Source organism: Manacus candei, unplaced genomic scaffold (assembly GCF_025592945.1).
Source record: "Manacus candei isolate 608988 ecotype Guabito, Panama unplaced genomic scaffold, ASM2559294v1 h1tg000036l, whole genome shotgun sequence".
Taxonomy (NCBI): domain Eukaryota; kingdom Metazoa; phylum Chordata; class Aves; order Passeriformes; family Pipridae; genus Manacus; species Manacus candei.
The window spans coordinates 2,407,219-2,427,496 of record NW_026138084.1 but is presented as its reverse complement, the minus strand read 5'-3'; the positions used below and the strand labels follow the sequence as shown (position 1 = coordinate 2,427,496).

Below are 20,278 nucleotides of genomic sequence, written 5' to 3'. Positions count from 1 at the left end.
TCAAAACTGCTCCTTGTTCTGGTTACCTGAAGGAGACCTTCTGCCGGAGCAGCAGGAGCTGAACTGATGCTTGCAGTTGGACCTGTTTTAAAGATGAAAAAAAAATTCACGTCTCAAATCTTTAGTATAATAAAAGCCAATGTTTTTAATGTGATAAACTGAAATGTAGCACTGAAGAATAATTTACATACTCAATCTTTGTAATTGCAGGAGGCAATAGCAATGGCAATATAAAATATCTGCAGGTAGGCAGACCTATTGATTTGGGGAATTCAGATAATAATAGAAGTGTGGAATTTCATTGGTCAGTTGAAAATTTTTAAGGAGAAAACCAGAAGAAGGATGAAACCTGCACGGTACATTGGGCCTGACTCCTACAGTGTTCTTGGTGCCTCAGAGACACACAGTGACCACGGACAGGCCAATGTCTCACACCTTTACTGTGACATCAACACCTCAAACCTGAAATGAAAGTCAATGCACCCTGCCAAAGGTGGAAATTATAAGCCCAAAAGGTAGCCACTTGGACAACAATCACACCAGAAGCACAATATTAGTGGTAGGACTAATCAGTCAGTATTTCACCCCCCATACACTGGTTTTAAAGTCAGACCAATGCACACAAGCTTTTGAGAATGCTGCATTTGTATGGCACACACTGCACAGAGCGAGGGCACAGCCAAATCTGTCACTTCAGAGCTCTGAAATGGTGACATATAGCAAGGTTGGATGGTTTCTAAGATACACTGATTTTACTACACAGCACCTGCAAACTCTTTCTGTTGCCTGTAGGGAAACAAATGGATGCCAGCTACCCAAAACCCTCTCACTCTGCCCTAAAAGCTTGGGACAATCAACATCCACCAGGACCAGAATGGCCTAGCTTGTCACACAGAACTGGCAGCTAGATCTGCCACGATCTCAAAAAACATATATATTATCAGCCCTCCCCAACCTCACCCATGACAGCAGGAGCAGTGTGGCATTCCTCAGTCTTTAAAACTTCCCATGAGTTTCAACAAAGCTAAATGGAGGTGAATTAATTGCTAAACTCAGGCAAATAAATAGGTGAATGGAGGTAAATAAATAGGTAGACAGGTAAATAAATACCCATGTTCTTTCTGTGGTTCCTACTATGATGCTGTAGGAAGTGCTATTGTAGCTACAAGCACCTGAGGAGAAGTGATCCATGGGACTCCCTTGAGAATCCCCCATAATAAACATAATAAACTCCTACTGAATTCAGTTGTTTAAAATCTCCTGTTCTCATACAATATTCTTTCCAGAATTGGAACCTCCCTTTTTCATAAGTTACCAAGACTCCAGAATGAAATGTTTTGAACAGTGACAATATCTGCAGTGCCACCTTTGTTACAGTTCCCCAAAGACTGCAAGGGTGCAGGGAGATAAACTCTCATTCTGTTTTCTTCTGGAATCTCTGATGGAGAGGATCTGACTCCTGTAAAACTTCACCCCTGAGGTCTGTGAGAAGACAGGGACACAAGCCTCATGTGAAGCCAGCAGTGGCTCAGAGGGCAGAACCTGAGAGGGGCGACCCTTAATCATGCTATTTTTGTCAACACGATTTTCTGAAACCCAGGAATTCCGAGGGACTCTTTAAGGGCACTGGAATTGACCTTTGGGAACGCAGCCTTCTGTGTGAATACCCCACATCTACCCCAGAGACAGGAATTGTGCTGATGGGTTAAAAGAAATCCGAGTTTTTAGGAAGATCAACAGAAATGAGATGTTTAATATGGGCTATATCAAAACCAGGATCCTAAACAGCAGTGCTGGGCAGTGCTCTGGAGTCAGGAAAAGGTGAGCAGGGAGGGGACCTGGAGCAGGGACCGTGCACAGGCAGAGCTGCCTCAGTGAAGGAGCATTACCTGTTCCGCTTGCTGACCCACCTCTTGCTTCCAAGGGATGTGCACTGACGCTGGTGACCTCCGACTGGTCAAAATTCCAGTAAAAGGAAAAAAGAAACACAGTTTCAGTTTCACTCACAAAGCAGAATGGCACTGCATTCTCCTTCCCTCACTCCCCCTCGCTGCCCTCGCACTGTCAGGGAATATTAAACTATTTCACAGCGCCTGTGGAGGTGGCCTTCGAGCTTTGCCTCCAACTCCTCCATTTTTTTCCTTCCTTGGAAGAAATAAAGCAGTGGCAGTGTCACACTGGGAACTGCAGCATAAGTTACTAAAACCCAGTATATTACATATATACATGCTTGGGGTGTTGCCCTGGTTTGATTTTCCAGCCAGACTGCATATTCTTCATCTGTATGTGTGCCTTCAGAAGTTCTATGTCTCTTTCCTTATTGGTACTAATTTTAACAGGACAAATTCCAGTTACTGGAGAGACCTAACACCTTGCACGGAGAGAGAATTTTATCTGCTGCAGAAAGTCATTTATCATTAGAAAACAACACACTCTGAACAGTCACTCGAGTGCAGCCACTTTCATGTACCGTACAGTGTCTCTCAAACAGCTGACACAGTCCATCTGGAACAGCCTCAGCCTTGCTAGTGGGGATGGAGTTATCTCCTGAAACGCTACTTTTAAAATAAGATAGAGAATCCCAGAATGGTTTGGGTTGGAAGAGACCTTAAAGGTCATCTCATTCTATCCCCCTGCCATGGGCAGGGACACCTTCCACTACACCAGGCTGCTCCAAGCTCTGTCCAAGCTGACCTTGGGCACTTCTAGGGATAGGGCAGCCACAGTTTCTCTGGAATAGACACTGATCTTCTAGCACAAAGTTCTGCAAATCTGTTGATTTAATAAATTGGAGATTTTATCTGAAAGAACGTGACATGGGGGCTCAACCAAGACACTGAGTACCCACTGCCCCAGACCACCTGCTCCCACCTGCCTTAGAGGCTCTCGGGGCACTCTTGCTCTGACAAGCTTAGGAGGAGACAAAAGAAACCATTACAGGACATCTATGGAGCGTCTGCCTTTGGCTGCAGCATGTGGACAAGGCAAAGGCTCCTGAAGTGTTTGCTTTATCCAGACTGACTTGGAAGGCAGGAATCGTAACCACTGCCATCAATCTATATTTTTAAAAATTCCTATTAAAGTACAATTGTCTTCATCAGAACTGGAGCAACTATACCACTTGTGTTTTGCACTCTTAAACTACAAAGAAATGAATGCATTTCTGCCTGCTTTGGACACAGGACACAAGAGGAGATGAATTAAGGTATTACACCACTTTTAAATCCAAAAGAAAAGTCTGGCATTCACTAACAAGCATTTCTGTAAAATTAGTTAGGATGCATCCAACAGGAAAAATTCAAGAGAGCTTTCACACTGGAAAGCCAGTCAGCAGGCAAAGGTAACATACTCTGGAGCAGAGATATGAAAATGTTTAGGGAAGCAAGAGATATACACACGTCCTACTGTAGGCATGTGGGTGCTGAGCTCCGCCCCAGTGCTGGCCCTACAGGCTGGGTTTGGGGGTACAAAGGGCAGAACCACTGTGGGACTGACCGGTGGTGGGCAGGGCAAGAGCTCCGATGGCACAAGGGGCGCCGGTGGCTTGGCAGCAGCTTTCACGTCCTGGCTGGTGTCTGGGACATTATAGCCTGGTTCCCTGCCATCCGACACCAATGCAGGACCTTGTTCTTCGGGAAAAGGTGGCAAGGTAAATTCACTGTCACCCTGTTCGGGTGGCACAGAAGTGTCCGGCGTCCCAGCTGATGCAGAGGAGGTCGGAACATATTCCTGGTACAGCAAATTGCGCAGCTTCTCATCGAGGCTTTTAATCGTGTTGTCCACGAAGTCCACCCGAGGGGGTCCCTCCCCATCGGACTCCGTGGTGCCAGGGGGGTTCTGCTGCTGCAGGAGCCCGACCCCCGTGCCGGGGCCGGACACGGGTTGTGCCGGCGGCACCGCGGCCAGCGGCTGGGCTGCAGCCAGCGGCACCTGCGTGGGGCTCTGCAGCTGGGACCCCGCCAGCCCCAGCCCCTCGGGGGCAGCGGGGAAGGGCTGGCTGGCGAAGGTGAGCGGCCCTGTGCCGGGCTGGCCGCCCTCGGGCAGCGGCGGTACCTGTGCCACCGGCGGTACCTGTGCCACCGGCTGCCGCTCCAGGACCACGGTGTCCGGGAGCAGCGGGAGCGGGCCGGGAGCGGCGGGCACGGCCTTGTGCGGCCCCACGCTGCAGCAGGCGATCTCCACGTCGGGCACACACGCAGCCTCCTCTGCCGGCTGCAGCTGCGGGGCTGTGGGGGCGGCGTCGGGGGGCTCCTCCAGCCCCCCCGGGTGAGGGGGCACCGCTGCCACGGCTGGGGGGTACTCCGGCTGGGCCCCCCCAGCTGCCGCCTGCTCCGGGATGTTGGGGGCAGATCCCAGCAGTGCTGAGGCTGGTAACTCTGCCTGGCTCGGGACGCTGGTGGAAGCTGCTGCAGTGGGAGCTGGTGCCAAGGATGGAGCAGCTCCGAGGGGGCTGTCACAGACTCCTCCGGGCAGAGGAAGCTGCTGCCCAGCCCCGACCTCGGGCACGTCTGTCACTGCGGAGCTCACGGGCTGCTCATCCTGCTCCGGGTCTAGAGAGAACACAAACGAAAGGTGAATGTTTTAAGGAAAGAAAATCACTGCCACACCCCCCAGCCAGCTGCAGGGGCAACCCCTTAGAGCTTCCCACCAGGAAATAGCTGTTATACACATCAAGTTAGAATTTGCAGACTATGCAAAAAATATTTCACTGAAAAGGCACTGCAGTGACCAAGGCTTCATCTACCTAATAGCATAAGGCAGAGCTAAAATCCTGACACTTCTCTGAAGCTCAAATAGATTCCCAATTTGGCTCAATACCAGGATCACTCTGTAAATGCCCAACTTAAAATTCATCATTTTCTTCCTCCAACTAAATGAAGTGAAACCGTCACAGCTAAGTCAGGTGAGGATAGAAGAGCGACAACACAGCAGCTCCAGAGCAGATATTTCTATGAAGTTTGGACATACCTGGCCCTTCTGCCTGCTGGGCACTGGGAGGTACTGGAGGGGAAAATTCGGGGGCATCCGTAGTTGGATTTTCCACCACAGGACATATAATAAACCACCTTTTTCCAGTATGCAAAACTAGGGATGAAAAGAAAATAACAAGTAAATAACACAAGGGTTTCCATTGTCTCCAGATCGTGTCCAAAACTGAATTTCCACGTTCAGAAAGAAAATCAGAACTTCTACAATTACAGCCAAGAGTAGACCAATGGCTTCGAATTTGATCCTCATCCCTTCTGGAAGGCAGACAGTGGTGCCTCCCAGTTCTGCCAAATATTTGAAGTTATTTGAAAATTTGTTTTCAGGCATTCACACTTTTAGAAGAGTGATAGTTACGTACATGAACATTTCATTAGTGGAACAGTGGATAGTTTTCTCACAGTGATAAATTTGTTAATTTTGTGAAGTTTATGCAGCTGAATTTTTCCATGTTGGAAGTTTTGTAGCTAATATTTCCTTCTACATCTTCTCTCAAAGCCGGTCACGTCTTATATGTAAATGGCAAACTTTCAGCAGAGAATCACAGACTCACAGAATGTGCTGAGTTGGAATGGACCCATCAGGATCAGAGTCTGACTCCTGGCCCTGCAGAGGGGCCCAAAAATCCCACTGTGTGCCTGAAAGCATTGTCCAAATGCTTCTTGAACTCAGACAAGCTTGATAGCCAGGTCCCTTTCATTTATCCCAACACCATGCACTTACAGACAGAACCATGGGCCAATTCCCTCCCCATCCCATTTGTCTGTACAACCCCCGTGTTTAGAGGCCAAGATACTCCAGGAATGCCAACATAGTTTCCCCCTGGAATACCAGAGTAGCTGGAAACTGAGGGGTTAGACACTTCAATTAAATTACCAATGCAAATGTAATCTTTCAGCTTCCTCTAGTAAATATTTTTATTGTTGTGTTCAGAGGATGCTTCCCTGAAGTCACCTTCTTGACTTTCCCATCAATTATCAGCTTGTGTCATTCAGGGCTTCCCTAAACATCCCCAAATGTCCCATCCATCCCAGTAAGCCCTGCAATATTCAGTTTGCTAACAGCAGGGATCACTATTTCACCCTTACTTATAGATATATTCCAACCATCAGTGGTTGCAAACCTCTGCATGAACTCTTCACTGCCTCAAAGCTTGAGATTAAGTTCTATTCATAGAATCACAGAATCACAGAATGGTTTGGCTTGGAAGGGATCAAGACCACCTTGTTCCAACCCCATGCCATGGGCAGGCATACCTTCCACTAAAAATTTACAGGCACACTTACCATTTTGCTGATACACAGGTGTCTTCACTTGAGACTGACGCTTCTCCTGTTAAAGAAACAACAGAAGAATGAGCTCTACCAGTGCAAAAGGAGTATCATCCCAAGGAGCACTCATATTGTAAGGCTTAACAAAGTAAAAGCATTATTTTTCTAGCTAAGAAACTTCTTACTTTTTTTGAACACAGGATGCAAAACTAATTTACAGCATCTGGCTGTAAAGAGAAACTAATCAAACCAGAAAACTTTATTTAGCGTTTCTTACCTCGCTCATTTCCAGCCTATCAGCATCTTGCTGGGGACTCGTTCCCTGGTCAGAACTTCGCTCTCCTTCTGTATCCTCACTGAGCATATCTTCTGCTTTATCAATGATATCTTTCATTTGCTCAATAAAAGTCTCTTTTTCACTCTGCAAGATGAACTCGTTCTCTACCTGGAGGGCCACATCAAAATAAAGAGGAAAACAGTATTTTGTTGATTAATGCCTCATTCCACAGCTGTCAGACAGCTTGGGCAACAAGCACACGTGAGAAGAAGCTGCCTGAAGCAACTCGGTGCATTGAGAGCCCGTGGGGAGCCACATCTCACCATGTAAGTAGCGATTTCCTCTGGCGCATCACCATCCAAATCAAACTTGAACGTCACCATTTTGTGGTTGTGGGTTTCAAGCTGGCACTCCACCATCTTATCCCCTGTGTTACACACCTGCACGCAGAGATTAACAACCTTTACTCCTGGCAAAGTCAAAGGGATCCCAAAGTTACCCTCCAGCAGGTTGTACTTGCATTTAATATGGTCAGTTTGGGTCTGTTGGACTTCTCCTGGCGCGAACGAGCGCGCGTGGACTTCTTATGCTTCTTCGAAGACTTTCCTTCTTGCTTTCCACTTCCCATTGCTCCTTCAAAGCTGTCACTCATCTCTTTACCCGAAGCAACATCTGGACTCATGTAGCTTCATAAGGGAAAGGAAGAACAACCCCAAAATAAACCCAGAGTCACACACAAGGGAGTCACACATGGGTAAGCTACACAACAACAGAGGTGGCAAAAAAAGGGCACATTTCCACCTGTTTTGGCCAAACTGAGTCAGCTGGAAGATACTCAGTGAGTGAAGGGCACTATTTCTCATCAGGTACATTCTCTGGCTACCATACCTACCAAGAAATGATCTATTAATGTTTCTGACAACACCATAGGGAAAATCTCATCACTCTGAATATATGTCCACATCACCTTATGCCTTCACTTCAGGGTTCCTCTCTGAACTGCACCAGTTCCTACTTTTTCAAGGTGCAGTTTTTCTCAGCTCCTGCCCGCCTGCACTCCCAGCAGAGGGGCAAACAGGGCCAGCTTAGGCTTGCTGGAGAGGGAGGAAAGAATGAGGTCAGTACAGCATCCCATAGCAGACTGCCTCTCCTCTCTCTGCAGCTCTCAAGGATCAGAAAGGTTTTGTGCCCCAATATCCCAGGTGACCACCTAGCAACAGTATAATATTTTTAGCAGCCAAGCCAGTAGCTGCTCCAACCTTACTGTAACATGGCCTACATAAAACATGCAATGAATTTGCAGGAAATTTCCTCAGGTTCATAAAAAAACAAGTGAGGAATGAAAGCTGTGAGGCCATCTGGCCCATTTATTACCCCAAGGGCTGATCAGCTCTGGCTAAACCAGTCCTCACAGAGGTGTGTGTAAACTGATCTTATAAAGCTCCTGTGAGATTCCACAGCTCTCCTGGACAATTTACTCCTGTGTTCATTTTGCCACACAGGGAGAAAAGGATTGAAGTCTAACCTATGGATCCACTTCCTTTCCTAAACTCAAGGCTTTCCTTCTCATTCTGCACTAGCTGCACAGAACAACTTATTTCTCCTCCATTTGCAGCCACCTTGTCTGTGTAACTCCTGTGTTAGGAAAGTGAACACATTTAGTGCACAGGATATACTCCAGATCACATCTCTGGAGCAATTCCCAGCCACGTGATGCATATGCCATTACCATCCACTCTACAAAAGCACAACCCAGCTCCCAGCTGTCCTTTATTTCACCTGGGAGAGTGAGCCCTCCCTCTGTGAGTACGAGGTGTGTGTGCTGGTGCTGTGTTTAACAGTCACCTTTAAACACAGCTCTGCAACAGGCGAGTTAGGACTCAAAAAGTGACTGAAAATTTGGTGTGCCTTCCTACAAAGGGCACTCATTTTGTTCTATCATATCTAAGTTACTTACAGGCAGAATGAATCTACAGTCACAGAAAATTAGATCTCCCTTTCCACACAGTATTTAACAGCAGCAAATTCTTGGGAAAAAAGTTCCACTTTATGGTTGTGGGGTTGCACTGACTTGTGTCAGGTGAACTTTTGTGATGGGGTAGAATAAGGTCAGAAACAGGTGTCTTTAATGTTCATTCACTGAACTCATTTTGTCTATTCAGGAAAATACAAAAGGGTCATGAAAATCCTAATCCCAAGGCTTAGCAATCAGTAAGGACAGAGTTGGTGCTGGCTCCTGCAGTGGGCAAGGCATCCAGCTCAACACACCACTCCCACCAATGCACCGCTCCCTCTAAGAGACCTGCGGAAGGATCTTTACAGGAGGTGATTTGGGAATACCCAGTTTATTCCCAAAGAGGGAACAAACTATATACCTAGCTATACTGGTTGTGGCATGTTTTCCCACAGTGTCAAAGCCAGGGGCTGTACCTCTTCAGTTATCCTAACAAAAAGACAGGTTCCATACTGCTGTACATACACCAAGCGAGGATGCTGCACCCAAACTAAGGAATTGAAAGAGCTGGAGGTGCCAGAATGGGCACACAGAACACTGCCAGCTTCTCCCTAGATGTGTCCCCATCCATCTCCTCCCAGTCAGGTCAGGACAAACAGCCTCCAGAAAGCAAACATTTCTTACGCCAAAGAGGTAATAACAATACCTTTCACAGCTCTGGGACAGAGTTTGCAGTTTGTCCTGTATTGCCTGCTCCTAAAATGCAAGAAAAAGTCATTTAAGCAAATGTGCATAGGCAGAGGAAACACACCTTTAAGAAAGGTTTTGCTGTCGATACCAGTAACCCTAAAACCATTCTGTTTAACCAGTTTTGGAACTGGGAAATAAAACAAATGTCCCACTTTACCCTCCCAACATCACTTCTGTCCGAGGCCTCAACCACTTTTTCAGACAGAGCCACCAACACACCAGCTCCCTTCAGCTGCCTCTACAGCAGATGAGATGGTGAAAGGAACACAACAGTTCTCACCACCATGGCAAAACCTGATTGAGGGACAAATTCAGATCAGCACCCATTGTCTTTTATTTTTGAATGTATCTGCTAATTTGCTTAATTGCTTTATATAGCTTCCTGAAATATGCTCAGTATTTTCATTGTGTTTGGCTTAGTGGGAAAATTTCTGAGGAACTTACAATTGAAACATGGATATTCATCATTTAATAACACCACCTTCGCATTACATCCTCTTGTTCTCTACACAAATTTCCCCTAAAAGCCTCACTCTTCACTGGTTGCAGCTCTGGGACAGACATCACAGCACGGCGTTTGCACCAGGTAAACCCATTTCCACATAATTTGTGACGGTGCTACAGGCCCTGCTGTAACAAACTTACACAGTTTGTACACAGACACACACACTCGTGCATGTATATAATTGTGCATATACACACACCCCAAATATATTCATAAATATATATAATTTTATATATATTTATACATATTTACAAACATATGTCTATAAAATCCTTCTACAGATGCACAGCTAGAAACAAGCCCCTGGACTGCAACTGCTACACTTAACACTGAAGCAGTGGTGGGCTGGGGTTAAAAGCTCAGCAGTGAACCAGTCAGCCCCACTGGTTCTGTGGCAGTGAACCAGCGAGTCCCACTCCTTGTCTCCAACACCACACACAGGCCATGCCAAGCTTGACTGCAGTTTCGATAAAACCGCAAAATTAATGAACAATGAGAACACAGATATAATGTATCTACATTTTGGTGATGCACTTGACCAAGTGCCTTACAAAAATCTCATTTGCCTGAACGGTTCAGGTCGGTTGGGATGCGAGGGCTGCCACGTCTGGACACAACGGGAGAGATAAAAACATTATGGCAGAGTAGCAACAAAATGCAGTGTTTGGATTATATAGACAAGTATGATGAAACTTCTCTTGCACCCAAGAAGACTTTACCAATGTATGTCCGAAAACCAGCACGGAGAGCACATGGATTGATACTGGCTTGATTTCTTAAACTGAACAAGAGAAGGGGGTAACTTACAGATGGACACGAGACTGAGTTTAGCAAACCAGTGGTTAAATGTCCTGAGGGATATGGGACGTGAAGGACAGACATGTGCCTTGATGGCCAGGGGTTTCTAAGGTAGTACAGGATGACTTGCATCCCCCGTATCACACTGCACAACAAGGAGGTTTGTTCGTGTTTCCACAATGTCTAATGGGATTGACCCTGCACTGAAGGCACCAGCACTGACCCTGTCATGAGCTGTGCATTCAGAAAAAAGGTAGCTGGAGAAGGAATACTTTAAGTGATGGACATGCTTGACCCAGCCAGGCTTTTCTGGGGAGCCTGCAAGTGAAGTATTAAAGACAGGGTCTACCATTCCTGCTCCATCTAAGATATAGAATGCAGACATTCACGAGGAAACGTCCTACATTACAGCAGGAATGTTGATTTGATAAGAATTAATCTGCCACTGGTGGACAGGAAAAATGGGGAACTGGAATCCAGCTTTAGTGTCGGCATAACCCTTCCTGAGCATCTTCTGGAGGCAGTGTTGAGTTGTGCCTCCAATGGAATTCCAGGCTGCACTGTGGAGTCAAGGCATCTGAAAAGCCATGGAAGAAGAGGCAGAACCAAAAGATTCAGTTTGAAAAGATGAAACACATACTTTGGGAGGAAAGGTAGCTCAGAACAGAGCCTCAAGAGGAACAACTCTGAATGCAGAATCACAGGGGGACGTTTCCATCCACAAGTGGAGAACAAATCAGACTTATTTCCTGAAATTAGGTAGAAATGTCAAGGCTTTTGTTTTGCTTTGCTAACAGGGAGGTGAAGAGAAGGAAATGTTCTGTGATGTTCTGTCAAGACTGAAGATTAAGTAATTATGGGAGTGGAAAGAAAAGTCAAAATAGCAGACAGGAGAAGCTGACAGTTCTCCAAAGGAAATCACTAACATGTGTCCTGCTTATATGACCACTGAGAATTAGGAATACCTATGAATATCTGAAGAAACAAAAATCCCAGGGCTAGAGTAGACTTCAGGCAATACAGAAGGATAAAATGCTTAATGCAATGGGAATAGTGCTCAAGCTGAGGAACATGAAGGGCTTTAGCATAACGAAGGCTTAGATAATGGAGCAGTTTCTTAAGGCAAATGATGGTTGGTCACACAAGTGCTTGAGACATTTAAAACAGGACTGGACAAAACACAGGTGAAACTCTACAGAACAAATTCTCACTGACCCACAGTGAGAATTTCTTAATCTCTTAAATGTCTATCTCCGTGCTCGTGCTCAGCTACGGACAAGTGCTGCTGCCTCGAGGAGACATTTCCCAAGGTACAACATGAGGTTTCCAGCTTCACTTGGAATTGCCAGTTATTTGCTGACCCAGAGTTGCCGGCATCCAGGACAAGCGGCTCAACAGAGTGAGGGGATAACCTGCCTCGTGCAATAAGCTCACTATCTCACGAAGGAGGAAGCAGGAAGTTAAGGCTGAGGCCCGTGGGTTACTTCAGAGGAAGGGCTCTACCTCTTGAGATGTCTCTGCGCCTGCCGGGACAGCCGAGCAGGGGGCTGGGAGCTGCTGGCCCAGTGGCTGGGAAAGATCAGGCTGGAGCTGCAGCAGAGCAGAGGGCTGGACAGGCAGGCTGGGGTCTATAGGTACGGGCGGGCTGGCTGTGGCCAGGCTGCCATGGACCTGGGGAGCGCCTTCGGGAGCGACGCAGGGCGGCACCAGTTCAGGCTGCAGCTGCAACGGCGGTGACATGACTATCGAAGGTTGCACCGGCAGCACGGGCACCTGGGCTCCAGCTTCCAAAGCAAACTGAGTGTGTCCAGGCATGGGCTGCAACACAATGAGAGCTGTTAGCACACACCTCTGCTCAGAGGGCTCGGGACTTACGTGACAAGGCATCAAAGTCACCCGCACCCATGGAGAAAGGACCCCAGCTCTGCAGTGAGACCGGGTTTGGGTGAGCTCAGTAACTACTAAAGAGACTAAACTTCCTTTGGAATGACTAAATAAAAAAACTAAAGATTCTCTCTATATGATTATGACACCGTGTGCATTGCTCAGGCACCAGTTAATTTGCAGGGACAAAGCCATATTTTGCTAAGTAATGAAAAATCACAGAATTCCAGAATGGAATTCCAAACCCTGTCCAACCTGGCCTTGGACACTTCCAGGGATAGGGAAGCCACAGCTTCTCTGGGCAATCTGTGCCAGGGCCTCAACCACCCTCACAGGGAAGGGAAGGATTCCTTCCCAATATCCAATCTACCCTGCCCTCTGGCAGTTTGAAGCCATTCTCCCTTGTCCTGTCCCTCCAGGTCCTTGTCCCAAGTTCCTCTCCAGCTCTCTTAGAGCCCCTTTAGACACTGGAAGAGGTTCTAAGGTCTTCCTGGAGCCTTCTCTTCTCCAGGTTGAACACCCCCAGCTCTCCCAGGCTGGCTCCAGAGCAGAGGGGGCTCCACCTTTTAAAGCATCTCCGTGGCCTCCTCTGGACTCACTTCAAAATCTCTGGTGATGAATTCATTCTCCTGAATACTTCGCTCTGCTTTCAGTAGCCTACCACACTGTCCAAGCAGAGAAAAATACACTCTACCCATAAACTCAGATATTTTAAGGAATCTGCCATATATATGTAGAATCAGTAGCTGGGTTAAATGACACAGTTAACTGTTTTTCACTGGATATGCACCAGTGTCCTACTTTAGTTTAGTGTAGTTTACACACTGAAGTCACAACTTAACCCTTGACATGCCAAGCTCAAAGGCCCCGATCCTGCCAACACTCCCCTGTGGACAGAGGGATTTTCATTTATCTCACTGGATTTCTCCAGTGCTTTAAAATAACCCGGGCGCGTAAGCACTTGGTGGGAACTGGACTGAGGCGACAGGATTCCAACTACCTTAGTGACTGGGTTGTTATTCTGCATAACAGTCCTTTTGAGTTGTATATTTAAAACCAGAACATTCTCCTTTTAGGTACATCATGTGTTTTTTTCCAAAGGGACTGAGCTTGTGGGAAGAGAAAGAAGGAAAGAAAGGAGCATATGGAAGAAAAAAGACTTTTAGTACTAGGTAGAACTGTGCCTAATTTGTACTTTTTTTAAAGTATCATCACCTAGAGATTTAGGCTATTGGAAAATACATTAAAAAAAGTCAAGACTCAGATGGGAACTAGGCCACACTGTTTCTTTGCTGCATGCTCTCTGCAGGTTCTGGGTGTGAGCTGAAAACTATTATCCCAGGTTTTATTGTGGGTAAAAATAAAGACAGGATGTGCTTCACAGCACCTCACAGTTACACGGCTGCCCTAGGGGGGGTTTTCAGACTGACAACTGTGGTGTAACACCACAGAAGGGTGGTGACATTCTATTTTAAATGTTATATTACTAGAATAATTCACAAAATATTTCAATGTCTAATTTACCTGGGCGAAACAAAACTCAGAGGTGCTAAACATCAACTGCAACAACAGCACTGCATTATGTACAGAAATACCTGTCCATTAAAAGTGCTTCACATCAGAACAATGTATTTTAAAATATTTCTCTGCACTTTGTAATAGCCATTTTTTATTCTAAATTCTTCCATATGCAACTCTTCCATACATATTTGATAAAGTGACGACTGTGTCAAGACGGTTTGGGAACATCAGCTCTCCAGTTCTGGTGTTTGCCATGCTCCCTGTGCCTAATGGGCTTGATTCCACCCCCTCTAAAGCCACTGGGAATACTGGGTAACATTCCCAGGCTCCATGCTACTGCAATTCTCACAGACAGTATTTCTGTACCAAACATACCGCCGAAGAGAGAGATTTAAAAATGATGTAGTGCTCTGAAGATGCCGGGCTATGGCAGGTTGGGATGGGATGTTATGAATTTTAATCAGCGTGTTATGGTGAAGGGATGTGGCAGAACACAGATTTTCCAAATGCCATTAATTAACAGATTTGAGTGCCCTCTCCTGCTCGGGTCAGACTGTGTTTCACGTTGTCGTATCACAGATGTGGTGAGAGAAGTATTTACAGACTCTGTCAACAAGTCCTGAGCCAGTTTCCTTGTAAATACTGCTACTATTTGAGCTCCATTTATGCTTAATTTCTCTTAAGGAGGGAAGGGTCTGCAGTTCGAATCCATCCCTGCCCTGCAGGCCTGACAGTGCTCTTCCACGCAGTTTTCCGGAGCTGTTACCAGATGGACACTTCCCTTTGCTGTTTTAAAGATGTTCTGCATCAAAACAATTCTTCTGCTCCTGCCAACTCCCCCATGTGTATCCTCTGCATCCAACATGGACTAGGGTATGGGCACCAGCAAGGCTCGGCATGCCCTCCTGCCCCAGGAGAACCACAGTTCACACCTCCTCAAATTTGAGATGGGGAAGGAAGAGGGAATTCAGAAAGTGCTCCGTCCTCTCGCTGTCCAAAGCCTGTTGGGTTACACTCATGACACCCCCCTGTCCCTGGGTGAAGGCACCACCTGCTCCCCCCTGACCTCACAGCTCCAGCCGCCATCTCCCGGACCGAGGTCGAGAAGCCAACAAGAGCAAGGAACAAGGCTCCCCACTGAGTGTTGGTGAGGGAGAGAGCCCCGGGAATGCCCGTGCCCAGAGACCACCCCACGGCCCAGCGCCGCTCGGCGCGGCCCCAGCCCGGCAGTTACCTGGTGAGCAGCCCCCGGCGCGGCCAGAGCCGGCTCGGCAGGGTGGATCACGCTCGGCTGCAGCGCCGGAGCAGCAGGAGGAGGCGGCTGCTGCGGCTGGGACACGGCCTGGGTGCTCTGCGCATGGTGGGGAGAGGGCGCGTCGCTCGGCAGGATCTGCTGGAAGGCGGGCTGGAACATGGGCTGCTGGGGCAGCGGGGGCACCCCGGCGTGCGGCGGCAGCGCTGGCACTCCCGGCGGGGCCACGGCGAGCAGCGGGATGGTGGCAGCCGACATGTTTGGCACTATGGTTTGGCAGGGCAGGACCAGGGAAGCCACGGTGGTGTGAGGCAGGTTGACGGCCTGCATGGGCAGGGCAGGGGAGTTGGGGGCCATGGGCAGGGTGGGGTTCATGGGCAGGCTGGGCAGGATCACGGCCGGAGCAAAGTACTGGGAAGGAGCAGGAATGGGGGGCACGTTTGCAGCAGGGATGTCAGAGAGGTTTGGAGGAAGGTTGTCAAGGCCTGCCAGAGGAGTAATTGCAGGAATGACAGGAAACTGAGGAATCTGAAAAACATACAATATCGCATAAATTGCCGGTGTTTCCACTGATGGTACAAAACAGTTTCATCTGCCACGCAAGTCCCTAAAAACCACCTGTGCCATGAGGATAATTATGTCTGCTCGTTAATCACTTCCATTCACTTCCTGAGGTTTACAAACAGTAATAAAAACTGATTTATGCTTAAATCATTAGTAAAAGCAAAAAAAAAAAAAATAAAAATTTTGGGGACGCATTTTTATACCTTAGAAGCTTAAAACTACTTCTAACACCATCTTGAAGCCTTCAAGCAACATCCTAATTAAAAGCTGCTTTTATTTTAACAGAAGTTAAAAGGAATTAAACCAGACATAACATGAAACTCTTTCATGCAAAATTCAGTAAGACTATTTAAACCCTTGTTTTTAAATGAGCTGCGACCCAAGCAGTGTGGAAGAACCCAGAAAAAAGGGTTTTTACAATTGAAACCTCCTGGTGATGGAACAAACCCCGGCATCATGGTGCCAGCTTGCTCCTGCCCTTTGGCACAAGCTGCTTCACATCACAGTGGTTGTTACCAGCAAACACAGTGACAGCACCAACCACCTCCCAGGCCAAGGGAATGGTACATCTCTGCTTTGGAGACCAGAACCGGCGCAGAGAAAGAGACAGGGCTGGCAGGTGTAGGGGAAAGTGGTGAAGTCAGGAGGTCAGAAAATATAAAAAAAAAAGGGCAATTTCTCATGCTGTCAAGCCTGGGATGGGGAAGAGAGTGTTCCAGAGGGAACAGTGCAAAAAACCCAAACCAAAACAACATCAAAAAGCAGTTATTGCCAGTTTGGAACTGCCATTAACTGGATGCCACAGGGTTGGGTACAAGAGATTTCTTCTTCACCAAACAAATAATAAATAATAAAGGAATACACGGGAACTGGGAAAAAGCAAACGTTCTCATGGCCTAACTAAACTGGCATGCAGTCAAAACAGCCACACGAAAAACCGGAAATCACGTTAATTATTAGCTGGAGAGCTTTCCCCCAGTGGATGTGTTCACACGCCGTTACCTGGGAGGGGGCCACGGGCGGGAGCTGCGGCACAGTGGAGATCTGCAGGGGTTTCAGGGGGGCACTGCTGGCTGCCACGGGCGAGCCCTGGGCTGGGAACTGGGGCAGCAGGTGTGGCGCGGGCTGGAGCGGGCACACGGGCTGGCTGGCCAGGACCTGCGGCAGGGGGGCCGCCTGGGACATGGGCTGCTGCTGCTGCTGCTGCGGGAGACAACGGGGAAAAGGTTTATTGGTTCGTGGGCCACAGAAGGACCAGGTGGCAGAACACACTGCCTGCTTCTGTCCAGCTCGCTGTCAGGACAGACCCGCCGGCTGGACTGTGGAATCACAGAACCACTGAGGTTGGAAAAGACCTTTAAGATCCCCGAGTCCAACCGCCAACCCAGCACTGCCAGGTCCACCACTAAACCATGTCTCCATGTGCCACATCTGCATGTTTTTTGGACACTGGCAGTGAGCCCACCACTTCCAGTGACCCCTCCAATGCCTGACCACCTTTTCCATGAAGAAAATTTCCCTAATATCCAACCTGAACCTCCCCTGATGCAACTTGAGGCAGTTTCCGCTTGTCCTGTCACTTGTTCTCTGGGAGTAGAGCCCAACTTGCCCCCCCTCCGGCTCCCCCCTCCTGTCAGGGAGTTGGAAAGAGCAAAAAGGTCCTGCCTGAGCCTTTTCTCCAGGCTGAGCCACCCACAGCTCCCTCAGCTGCTCCTCATCAGACTTGTGCTCCAAACCCTTCCCCAGCCCTGTTGTCCTTCTCTGGACACACTCCAGCCCCTCAGGAGATGTTCCAGCCCCTCAGGACATGCACCCAGCAAGGACAGCTTACAGAAGAGATGGACACTCCTAATTCAAACACTGCACAGCAGCCCGTGCTTAAAACATTTTTAAATACAAGACACATTACCTAAAAAGACAAGTTCTAACTATCTTGGAGAGGTTATTTGTAACCACTCAGACTCTTTAAATCCCAGAGATTGTTCCAGTTGGTACTGTGAAATCCCACCCACTAACTTTCAAGATGCAGATAATACCCAGCACATCCTGGCGTGCAGAAGCTGCTACCTAAAGAGGCAGGCACAGGAACCACAACACTTCTTATCTGAGACACAACAAACCACAATAATAACAGTAAAAGTTGGGTCCCAGTTATTTCTGAGGTGCTGTAGTGACAGTGTGGCAGCGAAAAAAGCAGTTTTACTTTTCCAGGGAAAGCAGGCTTTGGGCAGCAGAATAGTGAGAAAATGTTGCATTAAAGCTGGAAATAACAGAAACAAACTTCCACATTTTGCGTGCTACCAGTATCTCCTCCTTCAGTTCCTCTAATTAGTTCTGAAAGGCCTTTAAAAACCCTTCTAAACCAGAAAGATGGCACTGGAGACACAGGCTGGCTCATGGTGACCTATTTGGGACCGCAGGGCTGATGGTTCCACCAGGCTTTGCAGCACACAGCACCTCACACAGTGCCTGTGGTCAGAAGGTAAACTTTAAAAGGGATAGCCAAGTGTTAGAATCCTTCATTTTTGCCACTTCCACCACAAATCTGTACAGGAATATGTTGCTCAGCACTTTTTTAATAGCAGGACTCCTCAGCCACTTTGGTATTAATGCAATAAAACTGTAGCAGATGTACTATAGAATCACAGAAACGTTTCAATCGGAAGGGACCTCAAAGATCACCTCATTGCACCCCCTGCCATGGGCAGGGACACCTTCCACTAGCCCAGCTTGTTCCAAACCCTGTCCAACCTGGCCTTGGACACTTCCAGGGATGGGGCAGCCACAGCTCCTCTGGGCAACCTGTGCCAGGGCCTCCCCACCCTCACAGGGAAGAATTTCTTTCTCATATCTTAGCTGAACCTACCCTCCTTCAGCTTAAGGCCATTCCCTTTTGTCCTGTCTCTCCATCCCTTGCCCAAGTCCCTGTCCAGCTCTCTTGGAACCCCTTTAGGCACTGGAAAGGCCTTCCTGGAGCCTTCTCTTCTCCAGGTTGAACACCCCCAGCTCTCTCAGCCTGTCTCTGCATTGACGAAGCAAGATGCCTTCCACCCTTAAACAGCTAAACTTCAACCATGACTGGTAAGTTCCCAATACAGGACTGGGGAACAAAAGAGAATTTGGTGCTTGGTGTCACATATCCAGGGCTGACAACACTGAGTGCCAGAGTGAGCACATCACACTGGAGGTGGCACTGAAGAACTCCCTGCAGCCTCAGTGTGGCTCCTGCAGCATAAGGTGTTCATGCCTGAGCATTACTCTGCCACATGACATCAAAACCCAGCAACATGGATCTGTGCTGCAGTTTCTGCCCATCCCAGGTTTTGGGAAAAGAGGCTACCCAGTTACAGTCCCAAACCCAAGGGAACGGCAGCGTGGGAGCTGGCCTGGCACTGCTGATGGGACGAACTGGCCAAGGTGGAGGCACCTGGGGAGTGCCTGAGGGACTGGGGGGGCCCACTCACCCCACAGAGGAACTCCTGCCAGACCCAGCCTGAGCTCCAGAGCAGAACAGCCGCACGCCCACTGGGCTGGAGCAAATAAACCTGCCAGTTCCCACAGCCAGCTCAGCTCTCACACCCAGCCGGGTTAATCTGCAGCTCAGACGGCTGCCCACGGGTCACCACAGACAGGGGGCACTGGCACAGGTGGCTCAGCCACCTCCCACTCGAGGAGAGACCACGTTAGCAGCAGGAAAACAGCATTCAGGGAACAGAGAGGCTTCCTAAAACCTCTGCTTCAAATTCAGCTCGTGTCTTAAAGTGCTTGTGAACGGGATGAGGCACAGGGAGGGGAAAATATCCAGGTGGATTAGTAACTCTGCCTCGTAACTTTAACAGTATAAATGCACAGACACTCAAATTGGAAAAAAACCCAAAACAATCACAAGATGCAACATTGATCCCACGTCTGAGCCACCAGTGTATAATGATACAAGAACATCCTGTAGGCAGGTGAATTTCTCACCCCTGTTTCCTCTTCTGCTGCCCCCCCACAGCATGGACATTCCCAAAGTCCCCACAAACCTGGGGACTCCAGGACCACTGGACCTACTGCTGTCTCTGAGACACAGGTGCACTCTGGGAAGTTCTGCAGAAAAACTTGACCATTTTACCTATTTTTGTAATAATAATAATAATAAAACTGTAAAAAGCCAGTTTTTTATTAGGCTTCCTAGTAAGATTAGGAAGCAAAGACAGATCAGTAATTAAATCCTTCTGCTGTCAGGGATAGAACTATTCCAAGAGACAGCAATGCTGTGAGGAAAGGGCACGATAAAGGAATTAAGTTGGGCAAATATCCTATTCCAAACCAGAATCTGCTCATGGGGGAAAATAAACAACAGATTTGGAACTGTCAGCATAAAGCTCCAGAGGCCACCAGCAAGACCTGTGCAAATGGTGAGGTCCTAAACCTGTCTGAGTATAAAATTTTTGTCTGAGACAACCACGAGAATATCTCTGCCCATTAGAAAAAAACCTGTTATGTGACAAAACCTTGCACAAAGGTATGTTTT

The 20,278-nt window shown here is 47.8% G+C and overlaps 1 protein-coding gene across 8 annotated transcripts in view; it reads right to left on the bottom strand.

Moving 5' to 3' along the window:
- Positions 1 to 20,278, bottom strand: part of WNK2 (WNK lysine deficient protein kinase 2) — a 120,288-nt gene that overhangs the window by 31,115 nt on the left and 68,895 nt on the right. For 4 of the 8 annotated variants that reach the window (XM_051793214.1, XM_051793217.1, XM_051793208.1 and 1 more), the window contains exons 10-21: positions 16,765 to 16,965; positions 15,181 to 15,726; positions 12,045 to 12,359; positions 9,195 to 9,244; positions 7,055 to 7,220; positions 6,858 to 6,974; positions 6,535 to 6,702; positions 6,273 to 6,318; positions 4,969 to 5,085; positions 3,496 to 4,550; positions 1,890 to 1,953; positions 27 to 82 (exon numbers count right to left, since the gene is read on the bottom strand). In XM_051793214.1, the coding sequence (XP_051649174.1) occupies positions 27 to 82; positions 1,890 to 1,953; positions 3,496 to 4,550; positions 4,969 to 5,085; positions 6,273 to 6,318; positions 6,535 to 6,702; positions 6,858 to 6,974; positions 7,055 to 7,220; positions 9,195 to 9,244; positions 12,045 to 12,359; positions 15,181 to 15,726; positions 16,765 to 16,965 (2,901 nt within the window). The remainder of the gene's footprint in view (positions 1 to 26; positions 83 to 1,889; positions 1,954 to 3,495; positions 4,551 to 4,968; positions 5,086 to 6,272; positions 6,319 to 6,534; positions 6,703 to 6,857; positions 6,975 to 7,054; positions 7,221 to 9,194; positions 9,245 to 12,044; positions 12,360 to 15,180; positions 15,727 to 16,764; positions 16,966 to 20,278) is intronic. The other 4 variants (XM_051793215.1, XM_051793210.1, XM_051793209.1 and 1 more) reach the window with 3 other exon arrangements.